Source organism: Parus major, chromosome 2 (genome assembly GCF_001522545.3).
Source record: "Parus major isolate Abel chromosome 2, Parus_major1.1, whole genome shotgun sequence".
In the NCBI taxonomy this organism is placed as follows: domain Eukaryota; kingdom Metazoa; phylum Chordata; class Aves; order Passeriformes; family Paridae; genus Parus; species Parus major.
The window spans coordinates 15,674,148-15,690,008 of record NC_031769.1 but is presented as its reverse complement, the minus strand read 5'-3'; the positions used below and the strand labels follow the sequence as shown (position 1 = coordinate 15,690,008).

Here is a 15,861-nt window from a genome sequence, read left to right as displayed (position 1 = left end):
ATAAGGTTTAAGCTGTCCATTAACTCTGAAGGGCTCTGCCTGATTTCTCAGTAATGCCTTGAAAACAAAATGTATTTTTTTTCCTTTGGTTTATCTGATACTCCTGAAATGTACTCTAACTATTCTGTCTTTGAAGACAACACTGAACTGCAGTAAAGGGACACTACAGTTTCCAGACTATTGACAAATTTTGCAATGTTTCTCTCAAGTGCATCTTATCCTGAGAATAGGGATCTGAGAACACAATCTGACTGTACCAGTATTTTAAAAGTATGTTAGATCTACCAGTATGCGTGAACTGACTTCAAACTCTCTTCTGCATTCAATTGCAACTACTGATTTTGATCTCTAAAGTTAATACAGCTTTAGGTCCAATGCTCTAAGGGTCAGTCTCTCTTTCTACATACGATCATTTTAATCAAAACCAGCAAGGTTCTTTTGCTAGTAAACCTTATATATCAAAGCCTAGGGATAAAAGCAGGAGGTTCTCCCTGTGAATTTGTACAATAGCATTTATTTGAAATAAGTAGCCAGTGTATTTTAAAGCTGTTTTTGGTGGCATAGAAGAAGACTGTTCTATAGTCTTGTGTTTTAAGATGTGGGGGTGGCAACAGTGCATACATTTACATAAACTGGAAGATGAGTGGTATACATATAATATATAAACATATAATCTGATTTCAGACTAGTAAATGTACTAGAAAATGTTCAGTTAAAACCCAGGGTAAATAAATGTATAGATGGTATGAACACAGATCAGGTCTATTCATACAAATATGAAACTGAATGTAATGGAGCAAGAAAAGATGTAGGGCTGTTTGTGGGCAAGGGTATATGTACAGTCCACATGTTCATTCATATTAGTAAATCTAAATGTATGATATCAGAAAATTAAATGTACAATACCATTTATTTCTCAAGATTCTCAAACTGCTTTTTTGCTATTAGAGAAAACCAAATTATTTTTTACTAAGTAGTACACTTCCTATAATAAATGCAAATTTCTTTATGAACAGTTTGGTCAGCTGTCATAAAATACATTTACAAGTTCTAGAAATTTGCGTGATTTTAAAAAGTCTGAGTCGTAGAAAAACATTACCATGTACACTTATTGTGACAGATAAATACTTTGGTTTCTTGGTGATTGAAACAAAGAGAGTTGCTTGAATTAACACTCCAATTAGGCCATATTCAACTGAAGTATTTGTGTTTTGCATACAGTTCTTTAGAGGGAGTTAGATATTTTTTCAAAAATAAGGAAAACATCTTTCCAAAGCCACTCAAAGACTGGCCACAAAGTGCTTGAATGGCTGCTGGTTTTGGAAGCTTTGTGAGATCAGAGACTTTTAAAAATACTGTGTTGCATGCAAACAAGCAATCAATAATACCTGTATGACTTTTCTATGTCAGAAATACTCGACACCTTGATCTGCTTCCTTCCCTCTCTAAAGATATAACTATGAAGTAGGGAATGAAAAAATAATTAATAAAGGTTAAATTTAAAACTTTTCTCTGATTAGAAAAAAAGCTTGTTCCCCAATTGTTTTTATTAACTTCTCAGCTTCAATTCCAAGCTTCAGGTTTTGGAAATATTTTTGGCTTATTCATTTGCTCGAGCTTTTTTAGTTCTAGAAAAAGAAAGTTATAGTTGTGCTTGGGCAAGTGGAGGTTGTACCACATGCATAAAAGCTCTGCTAAAGCTGGTTAAAGCATGCGGGGGAAGATGTGAAAATTAATTTACTAAAACCATGCAACTCTGTGCTTTAACGCAGGAAAAAAAAAATCATGTGAACCTTCTACCTGAATTTTACTGCAAAAGGTAAAAAGAATCACGATTTAAACCTCGTGTGGTGGTTACTTTGTCCCTTGGGTAGGATGAAATGGTTGGTGCTAACCAGCTACCCAAGACATTATTTCACAACACTAGTGCAAGCACAAAAACATTACTGACCAAATTGGGCATTCTTGGGTGAGTATGTTTGAGGCATTCTGCCACTTAATAAAAACAGTATGTGGAGGATGATTTAAAAGAAAGTACTACTCCCACATGGGGAATGTACTCTCTACTTCATCAGCTCCCCACTCAAACAGGCTAGTTTTTCATTTAAACAGTGCATCATGGGCTTGATTCATGATGACAATTAAGGAATTTAACATCCTTCTCTGAAAAGAAGTATCTTTATGCAGAATATTGTAAATTTTGTGAAAGAGTGGTTTCTCAAAATACAATTCCCTCATATGCATTTCTGATGCCGAAGAATTACACAGACTATCAGTTTCTCCCCCCACACTCCAGGATGTCAACAAAAATTCAGGGATAAATAACACCTACATGTAACTGCAAATTTTATGAGGATTCTTGGATTATGAGAGCAAGAGCAGAAAGATTAACAGAAACAGCCTGACCAATCAGAAGCAAAGTCAGGATTTCATGGTGTCCCTAACTCTATCTTACATTGCAAATTTTTCTGTCCAAATTGTTTGCAAGGACTTTATTGCCTCACTCAAACATCTGGATATCTTTTCAGTTCTAACCAATACTTACTGGCAGTCTCTCTGTATCTGCTGCATGTGCAGTGTGCAAAACTGTTCAGTGCAGTAAATCCATGAAAGGGGAAAGCTTTGCACTGAGCTGTGATGTATTTGCACAGGAGATTTGACCTCTATGGTTCTGCACTGTGAACTACAGTTTGCCATTTTCTCTGTCGGTACTTATCATGGAGAACTGTATTGTCAGCAGTCTGCGACCTCACCATTTACCACCCTTCCCACTTTCATTTATGAGATACTAAATGACAAGATCCTTTGTCTCCAAAACTTCATCCTAATTTCTACACTTTGATTCCTGAGTTTTAAACAGTTATTTATCCTCTCTAGGACTCCACCTTCTCTTCTTTAACAGTTTTTGGTGAAAAGCGCTGCTCAACGCTTTCTTAAAATCCAAGCATGGTCAATTCCACCTTTCCAAACAGCAACAGGATTACTGCACACCAATAGAGTAATCAATTTACGGAAAGACAAAATGCTTTAGGAATCAAAATACTAATAAAATATTCTCTATATCATGAATGTTCTGCAAATCCAGTGCCAAAGTATGACAGACCTTTTTTCGATATATATACACACTCCCTTATCCTACAATGCCTATGGAGTCCAGCAATTATGTCTCTCTGGAATTCTGAGAAGGAGATAACCCAGTCTAATTAATGTTCTGTTTCACAGATACAATATAAGAGATACAAAAAGCAAATTAACCTGGATTCATCCCACATGCCTGTGGTCAGGGTTGATAGTAGACCAGAAGTGGTGAAGGACAGGACCTTTCAGAGGGGTAATTTTGATTTCAGGTGTTCCAAAGACCTTCTTGATATTTTAAACTTTTCTCTATTTCCACAGAGCCCTAATTATGTATCTTATCCTAGTATTTGGGACTGTCATGCCTGCACAGCAGTATGGAAGCACCTTTATGAGTCACTACTTTCTCAGTCCTATGTCATGGAAAAGTTTTTTTATTTTTATCTATACCTTCAACACAAATTCAATGAGTACACTAGAATCAGCCTAAAGGCACCTCTCTAGCTTTACCGTTTCCCTTAATCCAAAGGTAACATGTAATTTGCAGTGTATCAGACTCTTTTGATAATTAAAAAATGTTACTAGCTAATATTCTCTCACTTTAACATTACATTTTTTTTCTTCAAAGCTTCCAGAGATCAAGAATTATCATAAATCATGGCAAGACATTTTGCACTGACTAGCAGCTGATAAATACAGCCACAAATTACCCTTGGAGATAAAAGCAAAATTAATTAAAATAAAATTTTCAATAAAATTAAATCAAATGAACTCTCACTCATAGTTGAGAAGATACATTTTAGCTTTCATATGCAATTGATTGTAAAATGAGCATAACTGCATCAGCAATTCATATCCTGTCCCTGCCCTCACTCAAGTCAGGACAGAATTCTCATCAGGCTCGTGCTGCCTGGCAGTCTTTTCTTTAGATTTAATGCCAAAGAACAGAACACTGACCAGGAACATTAACACTAGAGCCCATCCCATAATCCACACACTGCAAATGGGCTTTTCCTTAGCATCTTTACCTTGAAAGTGATATCAGTAAGTTGTGCCCTACCACTTGAAGGATACCAGAGAGCGCTCTTTGCAACGGCAACATAAGAGAGATTACAATGAGTAGGGCTGGAAGCCAAACTGAACTGAATGATTGATTCTACAGGAAGAACTTTGTTCTTGGTATTTCTTATGTTCAGATTCTTTGAATAGCTCCTTACATACAAGGAAACAATTTTTGATCAGCTAAATGTCAAAAATAATTACCTGGAATTCTGTACTTACACATTAAACGCAGTGTCTCTTAATTAAGAAAACTAATTTTATATCTGACAGTTCAGCTAAGATACTATTGCATAAACATAAAAATATTTTAATGTTCTTCTTTCTTATTATTGCCAAATTAGAAAGAAATGATTCACACAGTCACAAGGATAAGACTGGTGCAGGGAGCTAAACAATTGCAAGAAGCTGCTCTGTGTATTTCTGTGGTTTGGAAATAGTGCCAAGTCAGAAGGAAAAGACATTCTCTGCATTTTCTAAAGCAAGATAAATACAGAAAAGAAATATAGATGAAAGATGGAACTGCTATCTGTGGATTCTGCCAGATTCCTCGGCTTTTTGGCACACCTATTGAAGCTGGCAGACTTAGCCAGTAGCAATCTTTTCCATTAAAAGGAGCAGTATATATTCTGATTTAACATACTTTGTTTGTGCATTTTTAAGCTTCAAAAATGTCTATTTAAATTTTTTTTAATGATTCCTTCTGCACAGTTGGCTGCAATTGCCCTTATTTGAAATGGCTCATTTATCACTAAAAGAGCTGCAGGGCACAGCTACTGTTGAACAGCTCCAACAAACGTACAGCTTAGTGGGACAAGCTTCTTTTTATAAGACTAAAAGATGTTTAAAATGTGCCAAGAGGAGCTTTAATGCCAGCCTCTAGGTTTGTTATCCAAATGTTACAAAATTAGAGATCTCCTGAAGCACAGAGTTTGGGCAAAAATAAGCTGATCTCCCTTAGGCTGCTGTTTTTTCCCATCCACAATCAGCCAGATTTTAACAGAACACTTGCTACATATCATAAACTTCAGTAATGTGAAATTTTGAAAAAAGTAATCTAAAGTCTGAGGCTTAATCTATACTAAAGCCAAACTTCATTACCTTTGTCAATGGTGAAAAGCAAAATGTTTTACATAAAAGTACTCTTACTTTATGAATGGTGACATTTTGCTTATTATGAAGGTGGAACAGCTACTGGCTCCTGCTTCCTGGAACTGAAACTGTAAGCAAAATGTTTAAAGTAACCTGGCAGTTGCTAACACAATGGAAACTGGTGTAACACTGTAAATTTGCATTAATCCTTCTGAAATGGAATAAAATATGCTAGTATGTGACTTAGTTTATGGAATCTCTTATATCCAAAATGTAAATGTGATGTGATCAATACATTTGTGGGTGAAGGGATTTGGCCTATTTTCTGTAGAAAACAGACATGCAGAATTTTTGGAATCTAGTGCCCTCTTTCTTGATGTCCAAGAACTGTAACAACTGTTATAAAAAGCAACAGGCATCAGCTTGGAGCATGTGCCAGACACGCCGTATCTCCAGCCCGAACTGTGGAGCCTGAACAGAGCAAACCGTTACAGTTACACTTACAAAGGGGCTTTTTCTAAACTTAAAATTACAACAAAAATATGTAAATTGAAAATAAATACTATTATACACTAATAGCACTATTGCATAGATATTACATGAAATATTTTTCATTAATTTATGAAGATATATTAAACCCTGCTTTATAATGTAAAACTCCATATTGTGTATTTAATGTTCTCACCAAAGGCCCCTACAAGAGAACAATCAAACCTGTTGCCAAATACTCCTAAACAAGTGGGTGCCAGAGCTTTTGCATTTCATTTTCTATGCTCCAGATAAATATAGTTATGTGATAAAAGGTTGGGTTTAGAATGTTTTCAATAGAAATTACTAGTAATTGTCTTCCATGTTTTCTAATTCCATCTATTTATTTCACAAAGATGGTCTTATGAAAGTCTTTGCACATAAAATGGTTAGCCAAATCTTCTTGTAAGGATTTATGACTTTAGCAAACAATGACCAGTTTTCTGGAAGCTCTGCACAATAAATTACAGAAGTTGTATTTTTTAACACAGTCATTATAAAAAAAACCTTCCAAATATGTAATCTACATTTCACAATAACTTTCAGAACTTGTGGTTAAACAAGATGGTTTTATATCCTGGAATATTACAAGGGAATAGAAGAGCCTAACCTTTCTGCTGCTAAGAACTGAGCTCAAAAACCATGAATGCCTCCTATTAACTGCACCCAGGATTCAGAAGATACATTATAGCTGTTATGGCTTCTTTGCCAAATAAACCAAAACCAACCAACCAACAAGCCCAACCTGGGCACCCACCTTCTCCCTACCTCCCCTACCTCCCCTCCCATGCATCCCTTGTACCCTGATGAAAAGACTAATTTAAAAAAACTATTAAAAGGCAAGATTATACAAATCAAATCCCATTCTTAGGGAATGAGGGTCTTCTTTGCCCACTTTATTGTACCAAGCAGTTAAAATTTATTTTCAGCATTCCTGGTGACATAATCTACTACAACTGATATTCCAGAAGGCATCCATTAGTATTTTGTAATATAAGAAAACAGAGCACTTCCATGGGCAAATAATAGCATAAACCAGACCACAGAGTAAGGCTAAAGATCAGTTCTATGCATGGGTAGGTTGGATAGACACTTTTAATAATAAAAAAATATCAGAACATGAATAAAAACTCTGATCATCTGCAATTCATGTTTGTAGTTTAATCATTAGGTTAATGGTTCCTCTAGCCCAAAAATAATTAGTTCTCTATGTACAATGGAACAAGAATAGGAAAAAATTGACTTTTTCATAGCGCAGCATAGAAAAATATCTTTAAATGAATTTGGAAAATAAAAGCTGCTCAGAACAATGCAAAGCTCAAGAGAGACTAATTTACTTTGACTTCATGTAGCCTTCAGCACAGGCACACACATGCAAAAACCTGCCAGCAGCACCAGTTATGGTTCCCATATGGTGCAAGTGCCTCAAAGTCTGGGTGACTGGCTACTCTCCAGTGGTTCTAGATTTTTACAAAAAGCTTGCAGTCAGTTTTTAACTATAAAATAAAAAAATATTTACATTTTACTTAAGATGATTGAATTGCAGCTGTGAATTAGCAGTAAAAAAAAATGTATCCTGGTTTGCTTAAACTATCAAATATGAACATAAAAATATTTTACATTTTTTCTAGCACTCCAGTCCTATCTGTTTGTTCACCTCCACTTCATTGTGTGTTACATTTACATTGAAAGTTTTTCTGGAGTCATCTTCTTCTCATGCAGGTACACATCATTCCCTAGCAAAGTGAACCTCTTATCTGTGATCAATGCCTTTAAGCTTCATCACAGTACACAGAAAAAAATGCATAAATAGAAAAATTATCAACTTTACTATTAGATAATTAGTTCAGAATTCAAGCAGAAATTTCAAGTCAAAACATCAAGGGATCCTTGTATGAGATACTGGAAATCACCTCAGTGGGAAGATCTCCTTAAATGTTTTAGGATATTTATGTACCATCTGACTGTGTACCTGCAGAAGTATAATTTCATTGGCAGGCAAAACAGGCATTTTTTAGCTTTACCCTTTACAGTGAAAGGCACTGGTCTTCTTCTCACAGACCTTAATACACTTGAGTCTCTATAATTCAAAAGTATTTACCACTTTCTCAGCCAGTAAAATCCTTCAGTTTTCTAATGAATCTTATCTCTGCCAGAGCTGCAATCCCCTACTGCGGAAAGGAATTATTTTGTTTTAAAGGCATTACAAGACGAGTAACTGTGTTGGTCTCTGAATATTTTCCTCTCTAAAACAATAAAATGCTTGAACACATTTTGTGGTTGCTTTTGAACTGTGAATTATTGATACAAAAATGAGAGCTAAGTCATCTGACATTTATAAAGCGTTCTGACATAAAATGAAAATCTGATTTAATCACCTGGAAAAAAAAAATCAGCTTATTTCACAAGATTTAAATTTTAACTCCTTTGCATGAAGGCCAACATTATAGCATGCAAAGGTTTAACCCGGGGATCTGTTTCCAAAAAGACATGAAAATCACAGTAGAAAACTGGCCAAATATGAACTTTGAGTGCAATACTGTGGTCAAACAGAATAATGAAAATCTCTGATGTTCAAATAGAGTTTACACAGAAACAAGGAAGTTATTTTACCTGATTTAAGTATTCATACAGATATTACTGGAATACTGAATTCTGTTCTGAAGTATGTTGCAATTCAGTCCAAAAATAAAAAAAATCAGAGCTGACACACAAATATAATTAAAGAATTAAAAATATAGAAATCCCATCAGCGATTACACTTGTCTACCTAATTAAAAACATGACAATCAGGCAAGCAATTAAATTTTCTCAAGAAGAATGTATATGAGAACAGAAGTTATGTAGGGCTTGTCAGTTTACCAAGCAAAAGTAACTGCATAAGATAAAGCTAGACAAACCTTAGGCTACAAATAAGGTGAAAATGTTTTTATGGGGAAGGTATTTAACTACTGGAACAAGTTATGATGTCTCTGGTGGATTTTCCATCGCTGGAATTTTTTAAGTAAAGAGTCAGTGTTTTTCTAAAAGATATACTCTATTCCAAACAGAAAAAAATGAAGCAATGTCTCTGGTTTGCATGAGTAAACCAGTCAGACTCGGTCATTAAAATGATCCTTCCAGTATTAAAACGTATGGACCTACAACTATGCAATTTGAGATTACTGTCCAGTTTACCAGACTATAATCTTATTTGGGCTTTTTAAATATTGGCATATTACCTCTCTTCCAGCCCTGCAACTTCCCCTGTACCACAAGCTTATTGAAAATCAACATCCAGGAGGATATTAATTTAAATTCAGCTGTCTGAAAGCTAGCTGTTTAGTCTGAGCTAGTCACCTAGGTCTTTACTACATTCAGTGGAGAAAATTAGGCACTTTCATGAGTCTATTCCTTGCAGATATCTTGGGCATCTATTTTCAGCTAGAATGAGTCTGCAGGTGTCTCTCTCTTTCCATTGCCTACAGAAGGTGTCTTAGTTTAGACTACTTTAAACTCCATACCTAAAAGTGGCCAAAGTTAGATGAAAAGAATCCATCCTTAATACTCCAAAGATCTCTTTCAAAATCCTTGGATTCAAGTTAGTTAGATCCACTAATTTAAAACATCTGGCATTATTAGATCATACTCAAAATGTGCTTCAGTTATGGCTGGGCAGATTGAGTTTCATCACCATCATAGCATATAAATTCAACTCATCTGTATTCTAGGAAAAGAAAAATTAATATTTTTAATAGGTCTTTCTTATTGCACTATTATTCAGAATTCTGTCATTCCTATCTAATAATGAAAGGGACTGTATTCTCATTTTTAAAAATTCTCCACTGCCTTGGATGGGATTCACCCCATTAAACATAGATACCTACAGCACAGATGTGCAGATCTGACCTTTGAACCTGCACTGTCATTAAAGCCAAAGAAGACCAGAAAATATTGCCAATAGAAATCAAGATACCTTATCTTTGCATAAATGTCCAAATTAAAAGAGATGAAACAGTAAAAAACTATTCTCCTTCCTTGGCTATTATAAGAATTGGAATGACTATTTCAGTTTGGCATGTGCACAGTGTAAACATTTAAAGTTAAGATGAATTACTAATTTGATTAATTTTTATTCTTCCACAGCCTGACTTTAGCTGCTTATTTTCTCTTGTTCTTACTTTTTTCATTACTTTAATAATTTCCTCAGAGACTCTTCAGAGTCTCATTAGCCTCATAATAAAAGACTGGCCTCAACTTTGTAGGTGATGAGGCCATTAAAACTTCCTAGGCCTTCTTTACACAGAAATCATCATCATCATCATCAATATCATCATCATCCACAAAAACAAATCCTTTCTATCACTTACAAAATCAGAAATTAACTTCTGCAACAGCACAAATTAACTTCCGTAAGAGATTCTTTCATCTTCCTTCATTTGCAAAAGAAGAATGACCAGGAATAATCAGCTACATATTTTTCACTTGTATATACTTTGAATTTCTTAATCTCTGAAGCCTTTTAGAAGGTATATTATGAGCGGTTTCATGAGTGCCTGTCCTATCACACTACCATCCTCACTAACTCACTTCAGACACAATCCAAATCTACAGATTGCCAATATAACCAAGAAAAAAGAGTGACTGTTGCACAATGTAGCATTGTATTATCTTGACATGGTCTGTAGGATAATGATTTAAATATTCTTTAGCATCTTCTGATGACTTTACTTCTTCCTTTAAAACATGTTTACACTCATCTTTTCATTACTAAAGTTACTGCATTTCCTCAGTCTCCCATTTCCTCCCTAGTGTTTTTACAATTTGTCTTACAAGGGCATCCCTTATAACAAACCTGTACTCTTTAGCTCATAGATAGACATCTTTTTCATGAATGAGCTTGATTGTTCTAAGGTTTCAGCAGCAGGTAAATATAAGTGGACATCTTTGTTCCTCTGCAATATCTTTAAGGGAAATGTTCTAATCTTTCCATGAAGAATGTGGTGATGTCTTGGTGCTGCTTTCAGTTGCCTGTGAATTTTCCTATTCCTCTTCTCTATAATGGTGACAGACTCCAAGTATAAAGAATGCTGCCTGATATTCCTGCTTATCTCAGCTGTAAACTGCCAAACCCTCACTGGATTTCTCTTCTCCCTTGCTTTCTGGATGCAATCTTGGATTCAAATTGATACCTGTTCCTTACTCTTAATGTCTATCAATTTCTGCGTCTGTCTAGTGCTCCACATGTCATTACTGGATCTTTGAGAATGAAAATCTATTTTCCAGCACAGCCATGAATTTTTACTTGAGAAAGAGGAAATATGTTCTGGTGTTTGGTAGTAGAAAGCATTTATTCATCTGTCACAGGTCATAACCATTGTTCCATTCCTGGTCATATGAACATTGATTGTGGAACTGAACATAAAAGAAAAACTGCTTTTCTAAACTTCCTCCAAAATCCCCATTTGTCTCCTCAGAATTTCACAAGGCAGCTGACATACACCAGTGACTTCCCAAGATTTTTATCATACAGACTCACTTGAGAAAATTGAATGTATTTTGGGTGCAGTTACAAATAGGTGAAAACTTCCAACACTGGTTCTGTCACAACTGTTGCTTTGTGATTCATAAATAATATTTGAAATGGTAGCAAAATATGAAATACAACAAACTGATTGAAATTACTTTCTGTTTATAATTTTATTACTGGTTTCCTGGACAAAATCATGTATACACACATTGAATAGGGAATGGTCAGAAAGTCTAATGCTTTGAGAAAGTCTCGGACCAACTGTTAAAGCACTCAGCAACTGTGTCATTCACACAGGCTAAATGTTTCCCTGAAGCATCACACATTCTTTGTATGTGAACACAGCACATGAACATGTGCTGAAGAACACCTGGGTTGTAGTCACAACTACAGAGGCTGTGACATTAATCCAACTGTTCATGATCACTGAAACACCAGGTATCTGGTAAAACATGAAAAAAATATCAAACAAATCCAAACAAGTTTCTTAGAAAAAATATGATTGGTCCTGGAATAACCTATATATAACAACCTCTATAGAAATACGAAGTATGTTTTCAGTCAGCTACTCACTGGAAAGACTAGAAGAATGAAAACAGCCAGGCATTCTGTCATTACTGTGAAGCACTGAGCAGAGTGCTGCAAATATTGTCTTGCCTGTGTTAGGCAGACCAACTCAATAGGCCAGGCGAGACTCAGCCCTGTTCTGACTCTTGTGATTGCACTATTAAATCTCCACCCACTCTCCCTGCCATCTGGGAATGCCTCTCCAGGCTTTCTGAAACTCCAGTAATTGGTTCTTGATGGCAATTCCAACAAGGAAGTCAAGCTCTTAAGTGTTGGTGGATTGGTCATCTGTGTCCTGAGCTGTCATGGTGCATGTGCTGATTTGCTTCAGGATTGGCTCAGCTCTAGCAACACAGAACAAAAGCACTTGGACTAGCACATCTGGAAAATCCAGAACATTGTGAATAATAAAAAACATTAAAACCTGTTATATTTTTCTGTACATCCCTATTTATCTGGAAGTACAAATTAATATTTTTTATTAGTCCAAACACTTGAACTAGGACTGAAAAATAAAGGTGAACCTAGAGTGAGGTGGAATTATTCTAAAAGTCCATCTCAGAATCAGTGTGCTACAACTTATAAAACCTGAAATCTTCATAATAAAATGAAAGAAAACAGATGACAGATCAGAAAATGGATTGTGCCAGTTGAACAGAGAGAGAAGCAAGATTAAAAAAATCAAGTGCTAATGCTATAGTACACCATATATTCCTCTTTGCTGTATAGCCAATATAATACGACTGTGAAAGGAAGGTGTTACTCTTCAGTGTTGAAAGGGTAGCTTAGATTTGAGCAAGTTCAAGTACTGGCCCTTAAACTGAATATTTTATTATTTTTGACGAGTGGATGCTTTAAGCCAACTACAGATAAATGCATGATAATTCAGGACCATTACCTGTGCCAGAACCGAAACGACTCACAATGAATTACACTATCATAAATCCAGGCAGAAAATCAACAGTAATAATAACATTGCATTATAAGTCAACTCTTACTGTAAATTCATTTACCTGAATATCAAGTAAAATGAAAGGTCTGCATATAGTGAATCTTTCAGGGAATTTATGAAAATTGAGAACTCCTGCTATCTCCATCTCTAAAGCCATAATGCTTATCTCTCCTGTGCCAAAGGAGTAACTCTTCTGCCTTCAACTAGTGACGCAAAACTTCGCTAAAAAATCTTTTTGAAAGAAAATTTTGTTCTAGGATAAGATCTTTGCAGAATTTGATTATGCTTAACTCCTAACATAAGAATTTTATAAGTAAAAATAAAATGAAGAATTCACCTAAACAGCTTCAGGTAAACTAAGCCTTTGTATTATTCTAACCCAATTTGTCCCCAAAATCAGTTACATTCAATGTCTAGGTGACTTACTGCCATATTAGGCAATAATCCATTAAGATAACCCAACTTCTTTAGCAAATGTCACTGGAGAACAACAAAATGCTGATGTCATGTCACTACCAGCCTATGTCAGAGTGAAGTACTCTAAAGGTGAATGTCCACGTCATACTTCCATTCCCCAAATCCACCTCGTTGTAATGTTTTTGGCACCAAAATCCCGTTTACTAATTCACTAATTAACCAAACATTTTTAGTATAAAGTTTAGAAAATTTGAGGTACACAGTAGTATTCAAGAACTATTTCAAATTAAGTATCTCTTCTTTTGACCATGCCAAACCTCTTAAATAGTTTGAACCCCAAATAAGAAAAAGCTTCCACCTCACCTTCACCACTCCATTTTCATGCATGATGACACAGTTGTTGGGATCCTCTGACAGTTGATATAAAGCCAGAGCTGTAGCTCTATGAACTAATGGATCCTTTGCCTTCAAGTAACGTGCTAAAGGAGCCACAGCCTTGGTCTCTCCAAAGGCAACTCTATTGCTGCCCCACATGCAACAGTGGGCAATGGCCTCTGCCAAGTGACGTCTTAACTTGTTATTGTTCTAAAGAAAGTAGAAACATAACAAATTAAAGTCAACACACACAACAAAAATTCATCAGAAAGCAGAATCGTATTCCCACACATCTTTAAGGCATCCCAATTTAATTGCAGTACAATTAAAACTGGAGAGAGCTGTAAGGCATAGAGCTATTAAAGTCCCTTAATATTCTTTTTATAGCAAGTGCTGTGAATTTTTATATTATTTCAAAGGTACTTTTAGACTGACTGGAAATTAGATAAGATAGCATTAAAATGTAAAATATAGCCCCATCAGTGAGATTTTTCTGCATGTTCAGATTTATTATTTTCTCAACCCTTTGTGCCTTTTTCAGACGGCAGCTGCACCTCACAAAAACAATATTCTGCAACAGTAACTATTAAAATGAAGCTCATCTTCCAAACCAATTTTAGTAGCAGACACAGACTGTTTTGATGTCTAATGTATGTCCCATAGAGGAATGATTCTACAGCTCTTCCTTGTAACTGCTGCAAAATCTACTGCTCCTGTCACAACCTTTTAGATGGGCATAATGCAGTCTGATGTAAGAAATTCCAGTGCTTTTTATGACATGTTTAAATGTTACTTACTGTGTTTGCTAGCTTGGACAACAGAGGGACAACTCCATGATCTGTCATAACAGCTAAGTTTTCTTGATCTTTAGCTATATTTGCAATGGCTGCACATACACTTGTTAAAACTTCTTTATCCTTTGATTTTAACAAATTGACTATCAGTTCCAAGCCGCCAACAAATGATCGAACCATTTCCCCGGAATTCTAAATAAGAATCAAAAGAAACGTAGTTTTTAAATATTCAATAAGTATTTATATGAAAATGTTTAAAAAACAGATTGGTACGACATATTTATTCAAAACTGCAGCTATTGCTGTGTTGCCTTCACCAAGAAATATGGCTAATTTGGAACTTGGAGCTCTTTTGATTGACATATGAGAGTTAGACTGTTTTACATATCAGCACACAGGCAGAAATGCAATGCCTAAATAAAGGTATCTATCATTTTTCATTTTTCATACCGCAGGGTATAAAAGTCTCAAGCTGTCACTTTAGAAGGGTGCAAGTCTCACTTATCAGTTGTATCAGAGTGGCCAGATGGATGCCTTGCACACCTTAGGGCATCTAACACAGCAACAGACACTTTAGGCTCTCAAAGTGTCTCCTGTTTCCTACATTTAGTCTGACAGCTAAGACAAAGGATGACAATATTATTTTCTTGTATCAATGCCAATGAGCACTCGGGAATATTTAAGAGGGAAAGTTACACAAGTCATGACAGCAACTGTGGGAGAACCATGGTGCACCTCAGTGTATGAAAAATCAATGTAAAATATGAATAAAAACCACAAAAACTACCCTGGAAAAATGTCTAAGTTTGCCCATAAAATAAATAGAAAACAGTGTGCCTCGATCTTGAATACAGTGGGCAGATCTAGTCCTTTTTTACCACCTTCAAAAAATTAACGTTAAAAAAGCTTTAGAGAAAGACAACAAGAATAATCAGTGGTAGTGAACTGTTCTGTAGAAGGAATGACTAACCAACTAGGACACTCAAGGTAATAAAAGAAAATGAAGGAGCAGTGTGATATAGATGTACAGAACCTTGAGCAGAATGGGAAGGGCACACCAGGATCTCTCTTCTAGAAGAACTGGGATCATCAGACGAAATTAGTAGGTGGCATGTTCAGAATCAAAGTTGTTTCAAAACAAAGTACTGTTGAAAAGTTGGAAGTCCTTGGAACAGGATTGCAATGGCTCTCAAAAAATTTAGATGTTAGGCAAATTCAAAGAAAAAAAAGAAAATGAGGGTTTTTTTTCAATATGGAAGTATTCTCTCTGATTTAGAAATTTCTGGAGCACAGACCTTTGAAGTGGTGTTAGGTGGCACATCTAAAGGTGGTATTGGACAGTCTGGTGTCAAACTGTTACTACATTAGAACCAGAGCCAAGCAGTTAAATGACTGGCAGTAACTTCATAGGATAAATTTCAGCTTGTGCTCCTCAGTAGTGATAAATGTACAGGGATGGAAAGAAAGGTCTGCAGGTAGAATTACTTTTATTT

General features: G+C 35.6%; 1 protein-coding gene across 1 annotated transcript in view; it reads right to left on the bottom strand.

The window, feature by feature from the left end:
* ARMC4 (armadillo repeat containing 4) overlaps positions 1-15,861 on the bottom strand; it is a 71,757-nt gene that overhangs the window by 8,397 nt on the left and 47,499 nt on the right. Inside the window, exons 17-18 of the mRNA XM_033511366.1 lie at positions 14,372-14,560; positions 13,563-13,784 (exon numbers count right to left, since the gene is read on the bottom strand). Coding sequence (XP_033367257.1) covers positions 13,563-13,784; positions 14,372-14,560 — 411 coding nt within the window. The remainder of the gene's footprint in view (positions 1-13,562; positions 13,785-14,371; positions 14,561-15,861) is intronic.